The 16,670-nt window shown below is 50.6% G+C and overlaps 1 protein-coding gene across 3 annotated transcripts in view; it reads right to left on the bottom strand.

Moving 5' to 3' along the window:
- TG (thyroglobulin) overlaps nt 1-16,670 on the bottom strand; it is a 232,277-nt gene that overhangs the window by 191,458 nt on the left and 24,149 nt on the right. The window contains exons 12-20 of one of the 3 annotated variants that reach the window (XM_049854070.1): nt 15,961-16,098; nt 15,559-15,636; nt 14,874-14,986; nt 12,283-12,385; nt 10,576-10,776; nt 10,082-10,294; nt 8,289-8,443; nt 5,512-5,668; nt 3,608-3,832 (exon numbers count right to left, since the gene is read on the bottom strand). In XM_049854070.1, the coding sequence (XP_049710027.1) occupies nt 3,608-3,832; nt 5,512-5,668; nt 8,289-8,443; nt 10,082-10,294; nt 10,576-10,776; nt 12,283-12,385; nt 14,874-14,986; nt 15,559-15,636; nt 15,961-16,098 (1,383 nt within the window). Of the gene's footprint in view, nt 1-3,607; nt 3,833-5,511; nt 5,669-8,288; nt 8,444-10,081; nt 10,295-10,575; nt 10,777-12,282; nt 12,386-14,873; nt 14,987-15,558; nt 15,652-15,960; nt 16,099-16,670 lie in introns of all 3 variants that reach the window. The other 2 variants (XM_049854069.1, XM_049854071.1) reach the window with 2 other exon arrangements.

A 16,670-nucleotide genomic window follows, 5' to 3' on the forward strand; every position in this document is an offset into this window, starting at 1 on the left:
TCCAGAAGGGAAAATGGAAAATTCAGACAATTTCTATGGGATTCTACCAAATGGGCTAATCTACTAGGAAGGCTGCCAGAAGATAGCTTCAAGAGAAAGCCATATGGGTGGCCTAGAGACCGGAGAGTGAATGTAACTGATGCCACCCGAGCCACAAACAAAGCCCCCATTGCCCTGCAGTGTTCAGCTCCTTTACCATCAGGAGTCAAGTGGGACAGACATTCCCACTGTCCCCCTGGGTCAGCCCTCCACAGTGGCCATCCAGATGAGCCCCCCCTGAGAGACTCAGCTACATCTCCACAGGACAATGCTCTGCTTTTCATCTCACAGCTGTGTTTCAGATGTGACTACATTTTAGAAGGAAAAAGAGCCAAGAAGCACAGATTCAAAAACCCAAGGGCATGGCTTCACTGAGGATCCCTTTATTGAGAAGGGAGATGCTTGATGTAGAGAGCAGAACAAAGAATTTGGAATTGGACAGACCTGAGTTTATATCTCAGCACTCCATCAACAACAAAGCCTTCCAGCCAGTGTCTGTTAGGTGCCTGGTGTGCTGGACACTGATTATCTCATGTTTTCCTCACAACCACCCCATGAAATAGGTAGTATTATTCCTGGTTTTTTTTTTTCTTTTCTTTTTTTTGATCATGCCTAATGAGGATAAGTAACTTTCCCAAGATCCCACAACTAGAAAGTGTTGGAGCCAGAATTCAAACCCAGGTCCTCCTGGCTTCAAAGAGTAGTTCCTAACACTATTAACTGCAACCTTAGTTTCTTCTTGCATAATACATGATTAATACCTGAACATACCACATATTTTTTTTGGTTGGGTATACCAGATATTATCATTGATACTAGGGGAAATCCAAGTCTTCAGTGATGACTTTTGGGAATTTCATTCTGGACCTTTCTAAACATTTGGAGTAAGTGAGTAGTATTGAATGGTGTGATTTGCATTCTCTGTGAGTCAATAAGGAACTGTAGGAATTGAAAAACAGAAAGTAGATTTATCTAGAGCAGGGGCTGGTGAACTACAGCCTGTGGGCCAAATTCAGCCTATCTTCTGTTTTGGTGAATACAATTTTATTGGAACACAGCCATGGGTTTCTCCCTAGAATGGCTGAGTTCAGTCATTCAGACAGAGAATCATAAAGCCTAAAACATTTGTCATGTGGTCTTTTACAGAAAAAGTGTCAGACTGCCTACATCAGCCCTACCTGAGGTGGCGATGAAAGCAGGTCCCTGACTCCCACTGCCCACCCGCTCCCCCTCACACACACCTACTGATGCAGTCTTTGGCAGTGAAGTAAGGACTTTTTGCACTAAGGGCTGAGAAGACTGCTGTAGGTGCTCTGAACACCTCCATCTCTTGATCCTATTTCACCCGTCCACTCCTGTCCCTGACACTTGTCCTCTTTGTTCGGACAGCTCTGGTGAGGTTGAAAGATCCTGTCTTCTGGTCCCACAGAGCCTGGGGTTACTGGCCCGCTGAAAATTGGTTAGGTGAACTTGAGTCCCTGTTACGAGTCAGCCCTGCTGTGGGCACTAGAGATGTGTCTTATCATTTAATCTGAGCCTTAAGCTCTATATGTAAATTGAGTAAAACTTCCAGCTGCCAAGAGCTGTTCTGAGAGTTTAATCAAGTATTTGTGAAGATGCATCATAGACTGCAAAGTCCTCTCTAAACATTACGGGGAAGCAGTTTTGTCTCTGTTGTCTGTGTTGACATTTAGCCGCATCTTAGGTCCAACTGAAGTTCAGAGCTGGACATGGATTTCAGAAAGGAAAGCCCATCCAGCTTTTGTGTTGTGACCAATTGTAAACAAGGAGAAGCAAATGACCGAGATGCATCTTCTCTTTCTTCAGCTCAAGAAAATGCCTCTCCATCTCACTCCACATGGGAGGAAGGCTCCTCAATAAGAGATCCTCTAAGCTTCTGTGACAGATAGACTAATCCATTGCCGTTGAGTCGATTCTGACTCATAGTGATCCTGTAGGACAGGGTAGAGCTGCCCCAGAAGCTTACCAAGGCTGTAATCTTTATGAAAGCTGACTGCCACATCTTCTCCCGCAGAGCAGCTGGTGGGTTCAAGGTACTGACCTTTCAGTTAGCAGCCGAGTGCTTAACCACTACACTACCAGGGGCATGGATAGACAGAATAGTGACTCCCTAAAGATGTTCGCATTCTAATCCCTGGAACCTGTGACTATGTTAGGTTACATGACAAAAAAGAATTAAGGTTGCAGATGGAAATAAGGCTGCTAATCAGCTGGTTTTAAATAGAGAGATTAGCCTGGATTATCCAGTGTATCCATTGTAATCACAAAGGTCCTCAAAAGTGGAAAAATGAGGCAGAAAAGAGAGGCAGAGGGAGGTATGACTACAGAAGAACAGTCAAAGAGAAGAATTCTTGCTGGCATTCAAGATGGAAAAGGGGCCACAAGCCAAGGAATGTGGGCAGCCTCTAAAAACTGAAAATGGCAAGGAAATAAATTCTCCCTAAATCTTCCAGAAGGGAACGCAGCCCTACCAACACCTTGATTTGACCCCAATGAGACATGAGTCAGACGTCTGACCTACAGAACTGTAAGAGAATATGTTTGCATTGTTTTAAGCCACTAAATTGGTGGTAATTTATTACAGCATCGGTAGGGAAATAATACAGCTTCCATTCAAGAGATTTATCGTTTCATCCCAGTGAAAATGAACTCTGAAGCTACTCATGTGTAAGGTCAAAAACAACCATAGGGAACCTCCACTAGGAATCACTTCTCCAGAGTCATAAATCCACGGCTGAAAAGCAGCCATTAAGGGGTTACGGTGAGTAACATATTGCTGTAAACAGATGAGAAATGCCCATGAGAACACAGGGTGGACCTCAGACTTTGGCACAAGGACAATGCATCACAGGCCACAGGGTCCAAGCTTGTCAAGAGCTAACAGAAAGGATGGCTTCCAACATCGGGGCTCTTCTTCTGTCCTGCCATCTGTCCCATACTTTCACCTTCTACCTGATGAGTGACGACTACGTTCACACAGACTGGATCATTGAAAAGCTTTCATTGAATAAATAAATGGATGATTCTCAAATAAATGAATGATTCTGTTGAGTCCAAGTGGCTCAATAACTGTAGTCCAGGAAGTAGGTGTTAGTCTGGAAGCTCCGCTGCAACCTCTCCACCATGGGTGACCCTGCTGGTATTTGAAATACCAGTGGCATAGCTTCCAGCATCGCAGCAACATGCAAACCACCACAGCGCCACAAACTAATAGGTGGATGATGGTTTCAGTAGAGCTTCCAGACTAAGATAGATGAAGACAAGAGGCCTGGAGATCTACTTCCAAAAATTAGCCATTGAAAACCCTGTAGATGACAACAGAATATTGTCCAATATAGTGCTAGAAGATGAGCCCCCTAGGTTTCGAGGCACTGAAATACACAGTGGCCACAACAATGCACTTAAACATGCCAATGATCATGAAGATGGCATAGGACCAGGCAATGTTTTGTTCTGTTACATATAAGGTCGCCTTGAGTCAGAAGGCAGAGCCAGCTTGATGGCAACAAACAACAATAACAACAACAGGAAGTGAAAGTGGACCTACCGCATCCCAGTGAATCCTGACTGATTTTGCTGGTGGCTGAGGCTCTGGAGAATCCTTCCAAGCACCCAAACCGTGCCCTGGGAGAGGTGTCAAAGCGGTCCCCTTGGAGGAAACGAATGGAGGTGTCTGCTGGGAATGTCTTAGAATCCAGATGAAGCTGGAACTCGCCACTTCGGATCAGATCTGCAAAGCGCCCAACGAGATCCTTGCCCACTAAGGCCACCTCTGTAAGACACAGGATGAGGCAGGAGGGTCACCTCGTTGTTCTCTGTGAGGCCCAGAGAGGATCAAAGGGGCAGAGCCACCCAGAATCCATGCTGAAGGCAGACTTAGGCAACATCTGGGACAAGCATCTGGTGTCCCATTCTACAAAGGGAGAAACTGAGGCCCAGAGAAGAGGATTGGCTGGCTCAAGGTCACACAGGAGAGAGAAGCACAACTAAGATGCAAACCTAGGTCCCCCCGCTCAAGTCATTTCTTGTGGCCTCACGTGACCCACATTGGTATAGGATACCATGCCTTCAGTCACTATTGAATAAAGGTGCGTTATTTTTTTTTTTTTTTTTTATTTAGATACAGAAGCCTTGGTGGCACAGTGGTTAAGAGCTCATCTGCTACCCAAGAGGACAACAGTTTGAATCCACCAGCCACTCCTTGGAAACCCTATTTAGCAGTTCTACTCTGTCCTTGCTATGAGTCAAAATCAACTCCACGGCAATGGGTTTGGTTTTGGTATCCAGGTGCACATGTGTCCCAACCTTTGGTGAGCCACGTCTCTAAGTCCTAAGTTCCCCATCTGCAACACGGGCCTGGGGATGCCTCTCTTGCAGACATTGAGCATCATAAGAGATAGAGTAGGTGAAGGTGCTACTCAAAGGGAAGTCAGGGGCTCCAGGAGGCAATGTGGCGTTCCACCTCAGTGTTTAACTCAGCAATGAGAACACCTCCAGCTGTCGAGCTACACACCTTTCCTAGGAAGGAAGTACATGAGCACCGCATCAGAAACTGGGGACGATCCCTGCACACAGCAAACATCCATGCTACCACAGACTGCCAAGAGCCAGCCTGTGGCCTCAAACCACAGTCATCACTGCACAATTGAAGCCAGGAAGAAACTTCTACTACTGAAGTTTCCAACATACCCCAGTCATCCAGGTTCTCTGTGGAGGAAGATGGAAGGGGACCCCTAATTCTTAATGCTGGGAAGGGGGTAACTCTTCACAGACTAGAGCTGGGCAATGACAGAGAGGTAGTCAGTCTCCTGGGTTATACTCTGGCAACATTTTTCAAAAATTCCCCCTCAGAGAAAGACGGAAGGCTTCAACCAGTCTTGGCCATGGGGAAGTTGGTCATCAGATGATAGAAAGTAGAGTTGACCCCCACCCCTGCCAGAAAGCTCAGAGCTAAATACAGTGCAAGCTCATGTTATTTATCCCCAAACCCACTCTGCCCCTTCTTCGTAGCTCTTCCTACCCTTGACCCATCTGTACCATAATTTCCCTGTTTTAAATAGCGTAAATGTTCTGAGATGTTTACGGTTAGAAGTTGGTGGGACATAAATTATAAACCAGTGTGGCCTCACCCACCTCACACTATTCTCTCCTACGTGACACTCTGTGTGCCCAGAAAATCAAGAGAAGAACTAAAAAGTGTCAGCAAAAGCATCATCAGGCTCTTTGTTGCAGATAACATGATTTCTCTCTATTAAGCTATTGACAAGAGCCTATTAACCTTTATATAAGTTTTAGGACTTTGCTCCTTTCATGTGCTGCGACAATAACTCTCTCACTGGATCCCCATAGGAAGGCCCAAGGGGCTTCGTTACCTCCATTTGAGGAGATGAGGAAAGTGGGGCTCAGAGGGGTTGTATAACTTCTTCAAGGCAGCAGAGCAGGAAAACATACCAATGTCACGCAAGTCAGGAAGGGAGGCCGCTGGGATGTCCTCAAGCCGAGATGTCCACGTCACATTCACTCCTAAACGCTCTGTGGTCAGACACTCAATCTGCACCGTGGAGTCATCGCAGACAGGAATGGAAACTGGGATCCCAAAAGTCTTCACCTACAGCAAGACAAAGGTTTTCAGTTCAAGAGCACAGAGCAGGAAGCCAGCTTTGGTAGAGCCCACAGCAGGTGTTAGAACTTGACTTGTGTTACTTTGTCTAATTTTCTTGTCAACCCTACATCAGGAGATGAGGCATTTTTAATGCTTTTTTCCCCATCTGTAAAAAACAAGGCTCAGGGAAGTCAAACAACTTGCCCTAGTCACACAGCTTATAAAGGTACAAGTGGAGTAAGGGCCAAGCTCCATGAATTGAAAGCTCAAACATCCCTAATTAACGTCACCATATGTCATTGGTGAGACAGCTGCAGGTGACTCTGCTAACGTGCTCACAATACACATTTCCAGTGGGACACAAACCCTCCTGGCCCAGAACTCCTGTGGCCTCCACCAGCTCTTCCATTTTGGCTACACATCCTGCTCTTTCCTCCCAGCCTGAGCATAGCTGCTGTCATCTGCACTGAGTGTCTGTGAATGGATGGACTGCAAGCTCCTGAAGGGCACAGTGGGTGTCGGACATTTGTGAAGCCCAGTGAGCCCAAAGCAGTGCCTGGTACAGGCCCAGGCTTCAAGAGCACTTCACATTGTTCTCTTCACACCATTCTCTTTCAAAGATCACCATCCCATATACTAAGCCACAGACCTCTGAGGAGAAGTTTGTTTATATAAGCCTGGATGTCTAGAGGAAGAGTGAAAGCTCTGGACTGTTGAGGGGAAGATTCTGTGAGGGGAAGGGACCAAGCCACAAGCAAGGGTCGATTTGGCACAAGAGACTTCAGCCAACTTCTTGGAGGTCAGGACAGGGGCCTCTGAAGTCATCCACCTCAGAAAACAGATCCTGGGGTCAGGATGTCATTCAACACACTACAGACGCTCACCAAGCCCACACTCGACTTGCCACACTTGGCTCTCAGCCCCAGGATAAGGTCAGTCGTCGGAGGTGGTATTTATATAGTTGTTAGTGAGAACCTGGTATGTGTCAGGCACTTTGTATTATTAGATGGCAATATGGCATAATTTTTTAATATTTTCCACTAGTCAGGTCCTGTGTGAAGTGCTTTAAATATATTAGCTAATTTAATCTCCAAAACAAAGCTATGGAGTCAGTACTACCAATATCCTGTATTACAGATGGGGGATTACCTCAGAAAGGCTTGAGGAGCTTTGCCCAAGATCACACAGCCAATAAAGGTGGAGCCACTGACTCCAGAGCCTATGATTTACCCACTCAGCAGAATATGAAGGGCAAAGGCTTTGGACCCACACAGCCTCTCATTTAACCCAAGTCCTCAACGTTGGTGTTGCTATCCCCATTTCAGAGATGATTAATGCGAGGCTCGGTGAGATTGGTAAAGGCCCTGGTCACACTGGTAGGAAGTGGTGGAGCCAGGGTTTGAACCCAGGTCCATCTGACTCGAAAGTCTGTGTGTCTCCTACTTCCAAAGAACAAGACCTGCCCCTGGTCTTAAAAGCTCTCTGTCGCACAGTCACACCCTGACACCTGGAAGCTCCCCACGTTAGGGTCCTGTCCAGGCTTCCCCTTGACCTCATCTCAATCTTCAGCGTGGTCCTTAGCTTTAAGATCCCCAGTATTCTGGAACATTCCCCTCCTCACTGTGTAGGGTTTAATTCCTCTATCACAGTGAATGGCAGCCACAGGCATTCACCCCAGGTCAAAAACGTTAGTTACCTTGAGCCCTCCCTTTCCCTCGGGACACATTAATGACTGCCCAATCTTGTGGGCTCTGACTTCCCATCTTCCTGAATCCTTCAGCTTCTCACATTCTGCACTACCACCACTGAACCCAAGCCACTCTCACTTCAGCCGAGACCACTTCAAGGATCCAGGCTTTCATCCTTGGTCCCCTAAAAGTCCATTTTCCACACAGAAGCCAGAATGAACTTTAAAATCTCCATCACATCATGCCACTCTCTCCAACAAGGCAACAGGCGTGCCCTTCCCCCACTGTCCCTCTTCACTGCACCCCACCCCCACAGCGTCCTAGATTTTATGGATCCACCTAGCATGTTCCCATTGAAGGAGCCCTGACCTTCTTATTTCTCCTGCAGGGATCTCTTTTCCCCAGATATCCATGAGGTCCTCACCTCACCTCACACAGGCCCCTCAAATGCCACCCCCTCAGCCAGGCCTTTACTGACGGAGGGAGGGCAGTGCTGCGCAGTGATCACAACCTGTTCTCAGGCCAGTCCCTGTCTCTACCATTTCCTAGTTGGGGACTCTGGGCCAGTTACTTCAATTCTCAACTCTTCATGCTCCTCATTTACAAAATGGCAGTAATAATTGGGTTCCTATGAGGACTGTATCAGCTAATCTCTGCAAGGGGAGACTCAGTGCCTGGCATGTAACATTTGCTCAGGCCACAGCTGGCATCGTTATAGAGAAGGAAAGGCGGAGGATGGGGTGGGCGAGAATTTCACCTCCGTTACTAAGTATTGAGCCTTGGCCAAATGGCTTTCCCACTTGGGGCCTCAGTTTCCCTGTTGGTAAAAAAAAAAAAAAAAAGGGTTCGGACCATAGATCCATTTAAGCCATGAGGTTCTCTGGCACTGTGGTGCTGACCTCCACCCACACCCTCATGCGGGGAAGGCAGGGGCACACCTGGATCTGACAGAAGCCTCGGGCCATCAGCTCGTCCAACACAAAGACCTGAAAGGCCTGCAGCAGGCCGGCGTAGTCAGCACTGCACATCTTGCCCGGCGGGAGCAGGAGCTGGAAATGTGCTCCGGTCTGGACAGTCTGCCACGGCTGGAGCCCTGCAGGCAAGTACCAGAGGTCAGCAGGCAGAGGCTGAGGCCAGTGGGGATCTGTTCTTTTCTTTGTTTGATTTTTCTGCTGCACATATATCCCGTCCTCATTGCTCTGTATCGCTACCGTTGTGCGCTGTCTCCCTCAGAGTCTGAATACTTCCTAGCATGACAGCTGGCCTCTGAAATTAGTGTGCTCACACCAAACTCAGCCCTGCCTCGGCCTCTAAACCAGGGGTGCCTTGCATTTTGGGGGGACCCGAGCAACACCTTGCTTGGAAAATCTTCCAAAAGCATTTCTCCTCAGAGAAAACATACACACAAAAGGTTGCACACAAACAGGACCACTACACACGGTTTTGCAGGTTAGGAGTAGACACCATAGTCTATGTGAATGGCATCCCCTGCGGTTGTTCAGTGCACAACCTGCACAACCACACACAGTAGCCCTGTATTCAATTATTGGAGCTCAACAGCCACGCCTCCTTTCCCCAAATTCCCTTGCTGCAGATCCAGTTGTGGCCCTTCTGGTCTTGATTGCAACTTAGGCCGCCCGGGCATAGCTAAGTGTACAGGCCATCTGTATGTCCAAATCATATTTGAACTTTTTTCTAGGTTGGGGTCCTCTTATCCAAGAAAGCTTTGCAACAAATCCTGTCCTTTGACACTCTGCCAGCCAGCCAGAGCCCTGTGACAGCCCCAAAATCTAGGTCTCTTTCCCAGTTGCCCTTCCCACTGCAGTGGTGAGCCCAGTGCTAGGCCCCAGCTGTCCAGCCTGCCCTGTTTGGTTGAGTGCCCACAGCCATGCTTTGCCAGGGCAGATGCGGCTGGGGCAGACACGGCCGGGGAAGACAGGGCCGGGGCAGACACGATTGGGGAAGATACTGCCAGGGCAGATACGGCTGGAGCAGACAGAGCCAGGGCAGACAGGGCCTGGGCAGACATGGCTGGGGCAGACAGGGCTGGGACAGACACGGCCAGGGCAGATAGGGCTGGGGCAGACACGGCTGGGGAAGATAGTGCCAGGGCAGATACGGCCGGAGCAGACAGAGCCAGGGCAGACAGGGCCTGGGCAGACATGGCTGGGGCAGACACGGCCGGGGCAGGGTCGCTGTGAGCACAGGAGAAAGCAACTCTGCAGCAAGCACTTTAAGCAGGGTGATACTGAAACAGGGAACAGGCGACAGCAGCCAGAACCAAGCCTGTGCCTGGAATGCAGCCTGGGGCCCCTGCTCTACCAGACACTGACCACGGAGGTCCAGATGGACACGGGAGAGAAACTGCTGTGTGTCACAGGGCCACCCTCAGAGGCCAGACAAACAGCTCTGAGCAGGTCAACACTGCAGTAGCCAGTATGACTCTCGGAGCTACTACCTGCTGAATGGTCATCCTGAGTCTAAGGCACCCCAGGACAGCTCAGAATTCTCCCAAGGAGCAGGTGGCTCCAGAGAAGCCACAAGGGAAGCCTCACCCCAGGGGTCTGTGGAACACATCTGCTCCTTCTAGAAGATGTGCCACCAGGCTCTCTCTCTGCTCTTCGTGCACATGGCTTACTGTGCAAATGCTACGTTTGGCTCGGATAAACGGTCCCCGGCCCTCTGGCCTGAGAGAGCTGGAGGCGGGGAAGCCAGCTCCAAGGCTGCTTACTCTGGCAGGCTCGGGGCTGGGGTGGCTCTGCCTCCCAGCTTCGGTTCTCCACACGGCACACCAGGGGCCTCAGTGGGAAGGCACTCCAGTAGCCCTGGCTGCACCTCAGCAGGCACAGCTGGACAGTGGCGGCTCCCTGGCCCGAGACCTCTTCACACAGGACAGCTCCACCGACAACACTCTCCATGCTGAACGGGAGTGGGCACTGTGGGCCTGGGAGAAGGAAAGAGGGGCAGCTGTGGCGTCTGCCTGGCACTTGAGAGGGCTGAGGGCTCCCTCCCTGCCGCTTCCCCTCTCTGAGGCCCACCTCTCAGCTCCCTGCACCCCTGCTCCTGTTTGCTCTTCAGGCTCTGGCCTGGCCTCCTGTGCACCCTCTGGCCTCCCCTGACACAGCCCGTCCTCTCACTTTCAACAGATGGCAGCTTGGGTAGAGGCCCAGATATGCAGGCCCTACAGCCCAGCGAGCCCCTCAGGGAGGCGGGTCCCCGACTTACTTTCACAGGCGGGCTGTTTCCCGGCCACACGTGTCCCAGGCACCTCCTCTCCACTGCCCAGGACACACCAGCAGCTGTCCCTGGCTGGGTCACACTGCACTGGGGAGAAGTGCCCATCTCCTGTCCCACAGGCCGGGATGTAGCCTGTGCCAGCTCTCCTCGAGAGGACTCTGCTCCTGAGCGCCTCGCAGAGGCTTGGGCCTGAGCACAGGACAGGCCAGACGGGTAGCTAAGGGCACCCACCTCTGTGTAGGCTTCCTTCGCCCACACAGTTGTCCCAGCCCCTGCCGCCACGCACTGCCACAATGCCACCCACCTCCATAGCCTCCATCCACCTCCATCCACGACCACCGGCCTGCAGGGCCCTCCAGGGGTCTGGGGCTGCCCCCCGCACCTAGATGTTGGATTGCTAGTCTCCGTACCCTCCCCCTTACCCATCCTCACGGAGCTTAGAGTCCTAAAGGCAACGTTAACAAGAAAGTGGGCAATTAGAGCTCAGGATGACAAGAAGCCCTGGTGGTGCAGTGATTATAGTACTTGGTTGCTAACTGAAAGGTGAGAGGTTGGCAGTTCAAACCCACCAGCTGCTCTGAGGGAGAAAGATGTGGCAGTCTGCTTCTATAAAGATTACAGCTTTGGAAACCCTACCAGGGATCTCTACTCTGTCTTCTAGGGTCACTATGAATTAGAATTGACTGGGCTTGGCTTTTGTTGAGTTTTGGTGATGAGGGCAACTGGAGAAGATGCTCAGGGTGCTTTAGGAGCCATGGAAAGTGCTGACTGCAGCTACAGGGAGAGAGGCCAGCAGAGGGTTCCTGGGGGACCAAGTTTGGTCTGAGTAAGGGTCAGCCTGGTGAGGGAAGGGAAAGGGGGCATTACAGACAGCAGACCAGGACCACAAAGGCTCAGGGGGAAGACGGTCCACATGCAAAATATCCTGGCTAGTTTATGACAGGAGCCCTGGTGGCACAGTGGTTAAGCACTCAGCTGCTAACCAAAAGGTCAGCAGTTTGAGCCCACCAGCTGCTCCATGGAAGAAAGATGTGGCAGTCTGCTTCCTTAAAGATGACGGCCTTGGAAACCCTATGGGACAGTTCTACTCTGTCCTCTAGGGTCACTATGAGTTGGAATCGACTTGATGGCAACAGGTACAGAGTTATGACAGGAGGACTCTGAATGTGAGGGACAGAGATGAAAAGACCTAGAGATACCCAGGCGTCAGGTGTGCAGTGCCCAGAGCCATGCCAAGGGCTTGAACTTGACCCTAATGAGAAGTGAGCAGCAATGTTTTTTTTGCAGAAAAGGGACCTCAGCACATTTGCATTTTCTGCACCTCCTTGGCTGCTCATGGAAAATAAACTGCGGGGACCAGGCTGGAAGCAGAGGGGCTAGGTGGGAGCCTGCTGTGCCTTGGGTGCTGTGTAGCCCTGGAAAGCACCACTGCCCACTTCAATGGGGACCACTGCTGGGCTGCACTTTATGGTGACAGAGCTCAGCCCCACCCTCTGCCTCACTGGCTTCTCCTGAGAGCCTATGGAGGCGGGGGGTGGGGTGGATATCACCCGTATTTTATAGGTGAGAAAACAGGGGCTGGCCAGGTTGCAGGCCAGGTTCTGAGCAGAGCTGGGACATGCAGCCTGCTCGAGGACTCCATGCCCAGTGCTCACTGGAGAGGGGCGGGGGGTGGAGGGGAGCTTGGTGACTCACATTGGGCACTGCTGTCTGTGCTCTGTAGCTCCCTGTCTCCTGATGCTGGGTCCACACACCAGGTGCTGGCCTCTGACACCTGCAGCCGGGCATACTCTCCTGTCTGAGGCAAAACCAAGGTCAAGTCACCACAGGCCAGATTCTCATGAGGCTGGAAGGCAGGGTGGGACAGGTGTCAAGAATGTCCCCTTCAAAAAAACTAGTGGTGGCTTCTCCAAATGGGGAGTGAAAAGGGCCATGGAATGACTGATACGTTGGGGGGGGGGGTCAGGGTGGGTTGTTCTGTTCGGGCCCCTTTACCTACGTTGTTTGAATTGATGGTTACAACAGTAAGCAGGGCTACAGTTGCCCCACTTTGGGATGGAGGAAGCCGAAGCCCGCCCGGAGAGGGAAAGTGATGGAGCCATATCCTACAGCTGGATGAGCGGCCAGGCCAGGCCCAAACCTGTCTGCACCCAAGCCACCGCTCTCTCTAAACTGGCCCCACCAATTCCCCAAAGACTTTTCAACAAGCAGCCCTAGGAGACCAAGCATCTGTCACAGGGGATACAGACAACCGCCCAAAAGACACCTGCCCCAACCCTGCCGTGAGGGGAAACCAAGACCTGGTACTTGCTTCCTGGATGAACCTTGAAAACATGAAGCTGAGTGAAATAAGGAAGTCACAAAAGGACAAATATTGTATGATTCCACCTTTATGAAATAGGCAATGTGTAGAGACCAACGTTCATTGGTGGTTACCAAAGGTGGGGCCCATTGTCATCAAGTTGATTCCGACTCATAGCGACCCTATAGGACAGAGTAGAACTGCCCCATAGAGTTCCCAAGGAGCACCTGGTAGATTTTGGTCAGCAGCCACAACTCTTAACCTCCAGGTCACCAGGGTTTCCGCAGAGGTGGGAGGGAGGGGAAATGGGAGTCTCCGCTCAGGGGGCCCTGAGTTTTTGCTAAGGGCGGTGGGATGACTTGAAAATGGGAAGTGGCAAGGGTTGTACAACACGATGGACATAACCAATGCCCCCGAATTGTTTATGGAAAAATGCTGAACTGGCAAACATTTTGTTATATATATTTTTACCACAATAAAACAATTTTAAGAAAAGGCACCTGCCAAACCCAGTCCTGTCCAGGGCCCCACAGAGCAGGACCCCATCAGTGTCAGCCCCTCTCCTGGCCCGGGCTGGACCAGCTAGGAATGCTGCCCAAGTCACTGCCAGGACTAGCTCAATCCTTGTGCGTGCTCCTCCTAGGAGCGCCTTTGGGGTAGGAAAGGTCCTTCCTCCTAAGCCTGCAACAGAAAACCATCTCCCCTGCAGGCATGCAGCCGTCCGCCCAACTGATTGGTTACTGCTGAGTGTTTCCTTTAAGAAGTGTTTGCTGCTTGTTCATTTGGTAACAAACAATGGCAATAAGGATAGCATCCACATTTACAGACAACACAACCATAAGGCTCTCCCGCCATGCAAGCATGTCCCCTCATTGCATCATTCAACCCACACAGCACCCCTGGGAGTAGGGACCCTACTGTCCCCATTTCCCACAGAGAGGTCCCCAGAGAGCAGTGATGTACCTCTGGCTATACAGCTGGAAAGCTACAGGGGCAAGATTCAAACCCAGGGAGAGATCTGAGGACGTTTTATGGGACAAAATCTTAAAACCGAGAAAACTGAAGCTATCAACTTTTCTTGGAGTCTTGGGTCCAAGACATAGCAGTTAGGGCAGTGGAAGTCTTGGGTGTTGTTCCCTGGCACCCATTAAGGAATAACTAACTCCCCTCACACCAGCCCATGGCAACCGCTAATCAACTTTGTATATGTTTGACTGTTCTAGATATTTCACACAAGTAGGATCACACAACAATGTCCTTTTGGGTCTGACTTTTTCCACTGAACATGATGTTTTCAAGGTTCACCCAAATCATAGCACACAATAGAACTTCATTTCTTTTTATGGCTGAATAATAGATTCCATCTGATTTTCACAAAGCCCCGGGCACTGAGCAGAGCAGGTAGTGGCGTTCCTATCTCTCTATTTTAGGGAGAAGAAACTGCTGCACACACACTCCTATTACTTGACAAGTAAGTGGTTAAGATTCTGGGCACAAACCCTCTTTGAGAGCTTTTATATCAGTGACTCCCCTTAATTATTACAATCATTCAGGGAGCTGGGGAGGCGGGTATTATGATGTCTTCCATTTACACTGAGAAACTGAGACACAATAAACTGAGAGATTTGACCAAGTTGGCACAAGGAAAAACATGGTATCAACTGTGTATGTGCAGATTATTTTTCCCACAGAGATTTTAGGAAAGATTCCTCTTTGGAGTCTCAAAACAATCCCATCACTAGATTGGAAAAAAAAGTGGCCCTGATCTTATGATTAAAAAAATTGGAGCACAGAGAAGGCAAGTTAGTTGCCCGTGGTCACACAGCCAGTGTCTACCACAGCCAGGACAAAATCCAGGCCTAGAATTCTGTGTGAGTTTTTAAACTAAGCCAGTTTTATTGAAAACTAGACAAACCATCTCCAACCAGTGGGGGAAAGTTCTGACTTCTCTCTTCTTGTCCTTTCTGGGCCTTCAGAGACTTACCTGCAGGCAGGTTGGGATGAAGAGGTCTTTTGGAGATGGGTTTCCTTGAGATGCAGCCTGTTTCCAACTAGAAATTAGCCCACTGGCTCGAGATTGCTCACAGGTCGTGGGGCCTATGGAAGAAAGGGAGGCACCCTTACCTGACAGGCGAGGGCGCAGAGGGAATGCCAGCACCCAGGCTGAGCCCGAGGCTCAGTGTGTCTGGGTGAGGACAGTGCCTTTCACAGAGAGCCGAGGCTTAAGGAGAAGAGGCTGAGGCTTAAGGACAAAGACATAGGTGGGACGCGCCAGCATTGAGGTATCAACTGGGCGGTTGATGACACAGGGCCCAGCCTCAGGAGACAGGTCAGAGCTGGGCACACAGCTGTGAGAAGGTTATTGAAGCTGCAGCAGCGGGAGTGGACAAAATCTCCCATGGAGCAGGAGACAGGGAGGTGTCTGGGTTCGCCCCCCACCCCCAGCTGCTTTTCCCCACCTATGAAACTGGGAGCACAATTAGGAAGCGCCACAATCAGCGGGAGTCTTTCAGGCCTGGGGACTTGGGACAATGTGGTCTGGCTGCAGCCGGGGCTGGTCTGAAGGGCTGGGCCACAGGGCAGCTCACGTTAGGTGGTTAGGTAGTTAGGTGGCAACAGCAGCTCAACCAGCCTAGAGCAGGCAGGAGGGTTCTGGGGGGTCCACTTACATTGGGGGGTCTGTGGGGAGCGGGCGGCCAGCGAGGCAGGGATGTACATTCCCTTTCCGTCCACACACCAGCAGTGTCCTAGAGGAGACACAACTTCAGGAAGCACGTTGGTGACTCACTCCTGGGGTGTCACAAATGACTTTCCTTCCTCCCCTCAGAGCAGGGCCAGCAGGGGCACCCCCACCCCCTGCCAGACACTGTCCACAGTCGCAGGTAAAAGTGCTCGGATGCCCCACTTCTGGCTGGTAGAAGGACACTGTTCAGATGAAGCAAGTGATGGCCTTGGCCTTTGCCACCAGGCACCAGAGTCATGCTCTCTTGCCTCCCCATGGGAGATCTTGGCTCTGAATAAAAAGGAGGGAGAATGACACAGCCTCCCTGGGGCACCCAGCCCACCCTTACCGGTCCTGGCGTAGCACTGCATGGGCGCCCAGCTCCCGAATGCATCACACTGTGGCACGTAGGGGCCATTGCTCAGGAGGGCAGCCGCTCCTACCGAGTCATCCAGGGGAGAGCCTCGTCTCTGATAGAAGGTAAACGCTGGAGCAGGGGAGAGGAGAGCAGAGATGTGAGCACCAACCTGGACTCATCTGAGCTCCAGGGACAGTCGAGAATGCCCCAGGTACAACACAGGAGGGCTTCTGAGTTCTTAGACAAACACGTCCACCCAAAATGTTAGAGGCTCCTTAAGAGTGGGCCATCCCAGGGTGGGTGCTTAACAGATTTTCCCTTTAAAACAAACATTTAGGCTGAAGATTGAAGGAATCTCTATAGGCTTCTTCCATATCCAACAAAGTGGCTTCAGGTACTTGCAGGAATAGTATAATTGCTACGTACAGTCGAGTCGACTCTGACGCATAGCAACCAATATGTCAGAGTAGAACTGCCCCATAGGGTTTTATTCTCTGTAACCATTACTGGAGCAGATCGCCAGGTCTTTTTCCCATGGAGCCACTGTGTGGGTTCAAATCTCCAACCTTTCAGTTAGCCACTGAACTCATAACCATTTACACTACCGGGGCTCCTTATAGACTCAGGGACAGATTACCCAGTAAGCAAGGTATGCACAAGCTTAATTGTGCTTGCTTACTCATCTGTAGTGCACAATTTCG

The sequence above is a fragment of the Elephas maximus genome, chromosome 15 (assembly GCF_024166365.1).
Source record: "Elephas maximus indicus isolate mEleMax1 chromosome 15, mEleMax1 primary haplotype, whole genome shotgun sequence".
NCBI lineage: Eukaryota > Metazoa > Chordata > Mammalia > Proboscidea > Elephantidae > Elephas > Elephas maximus.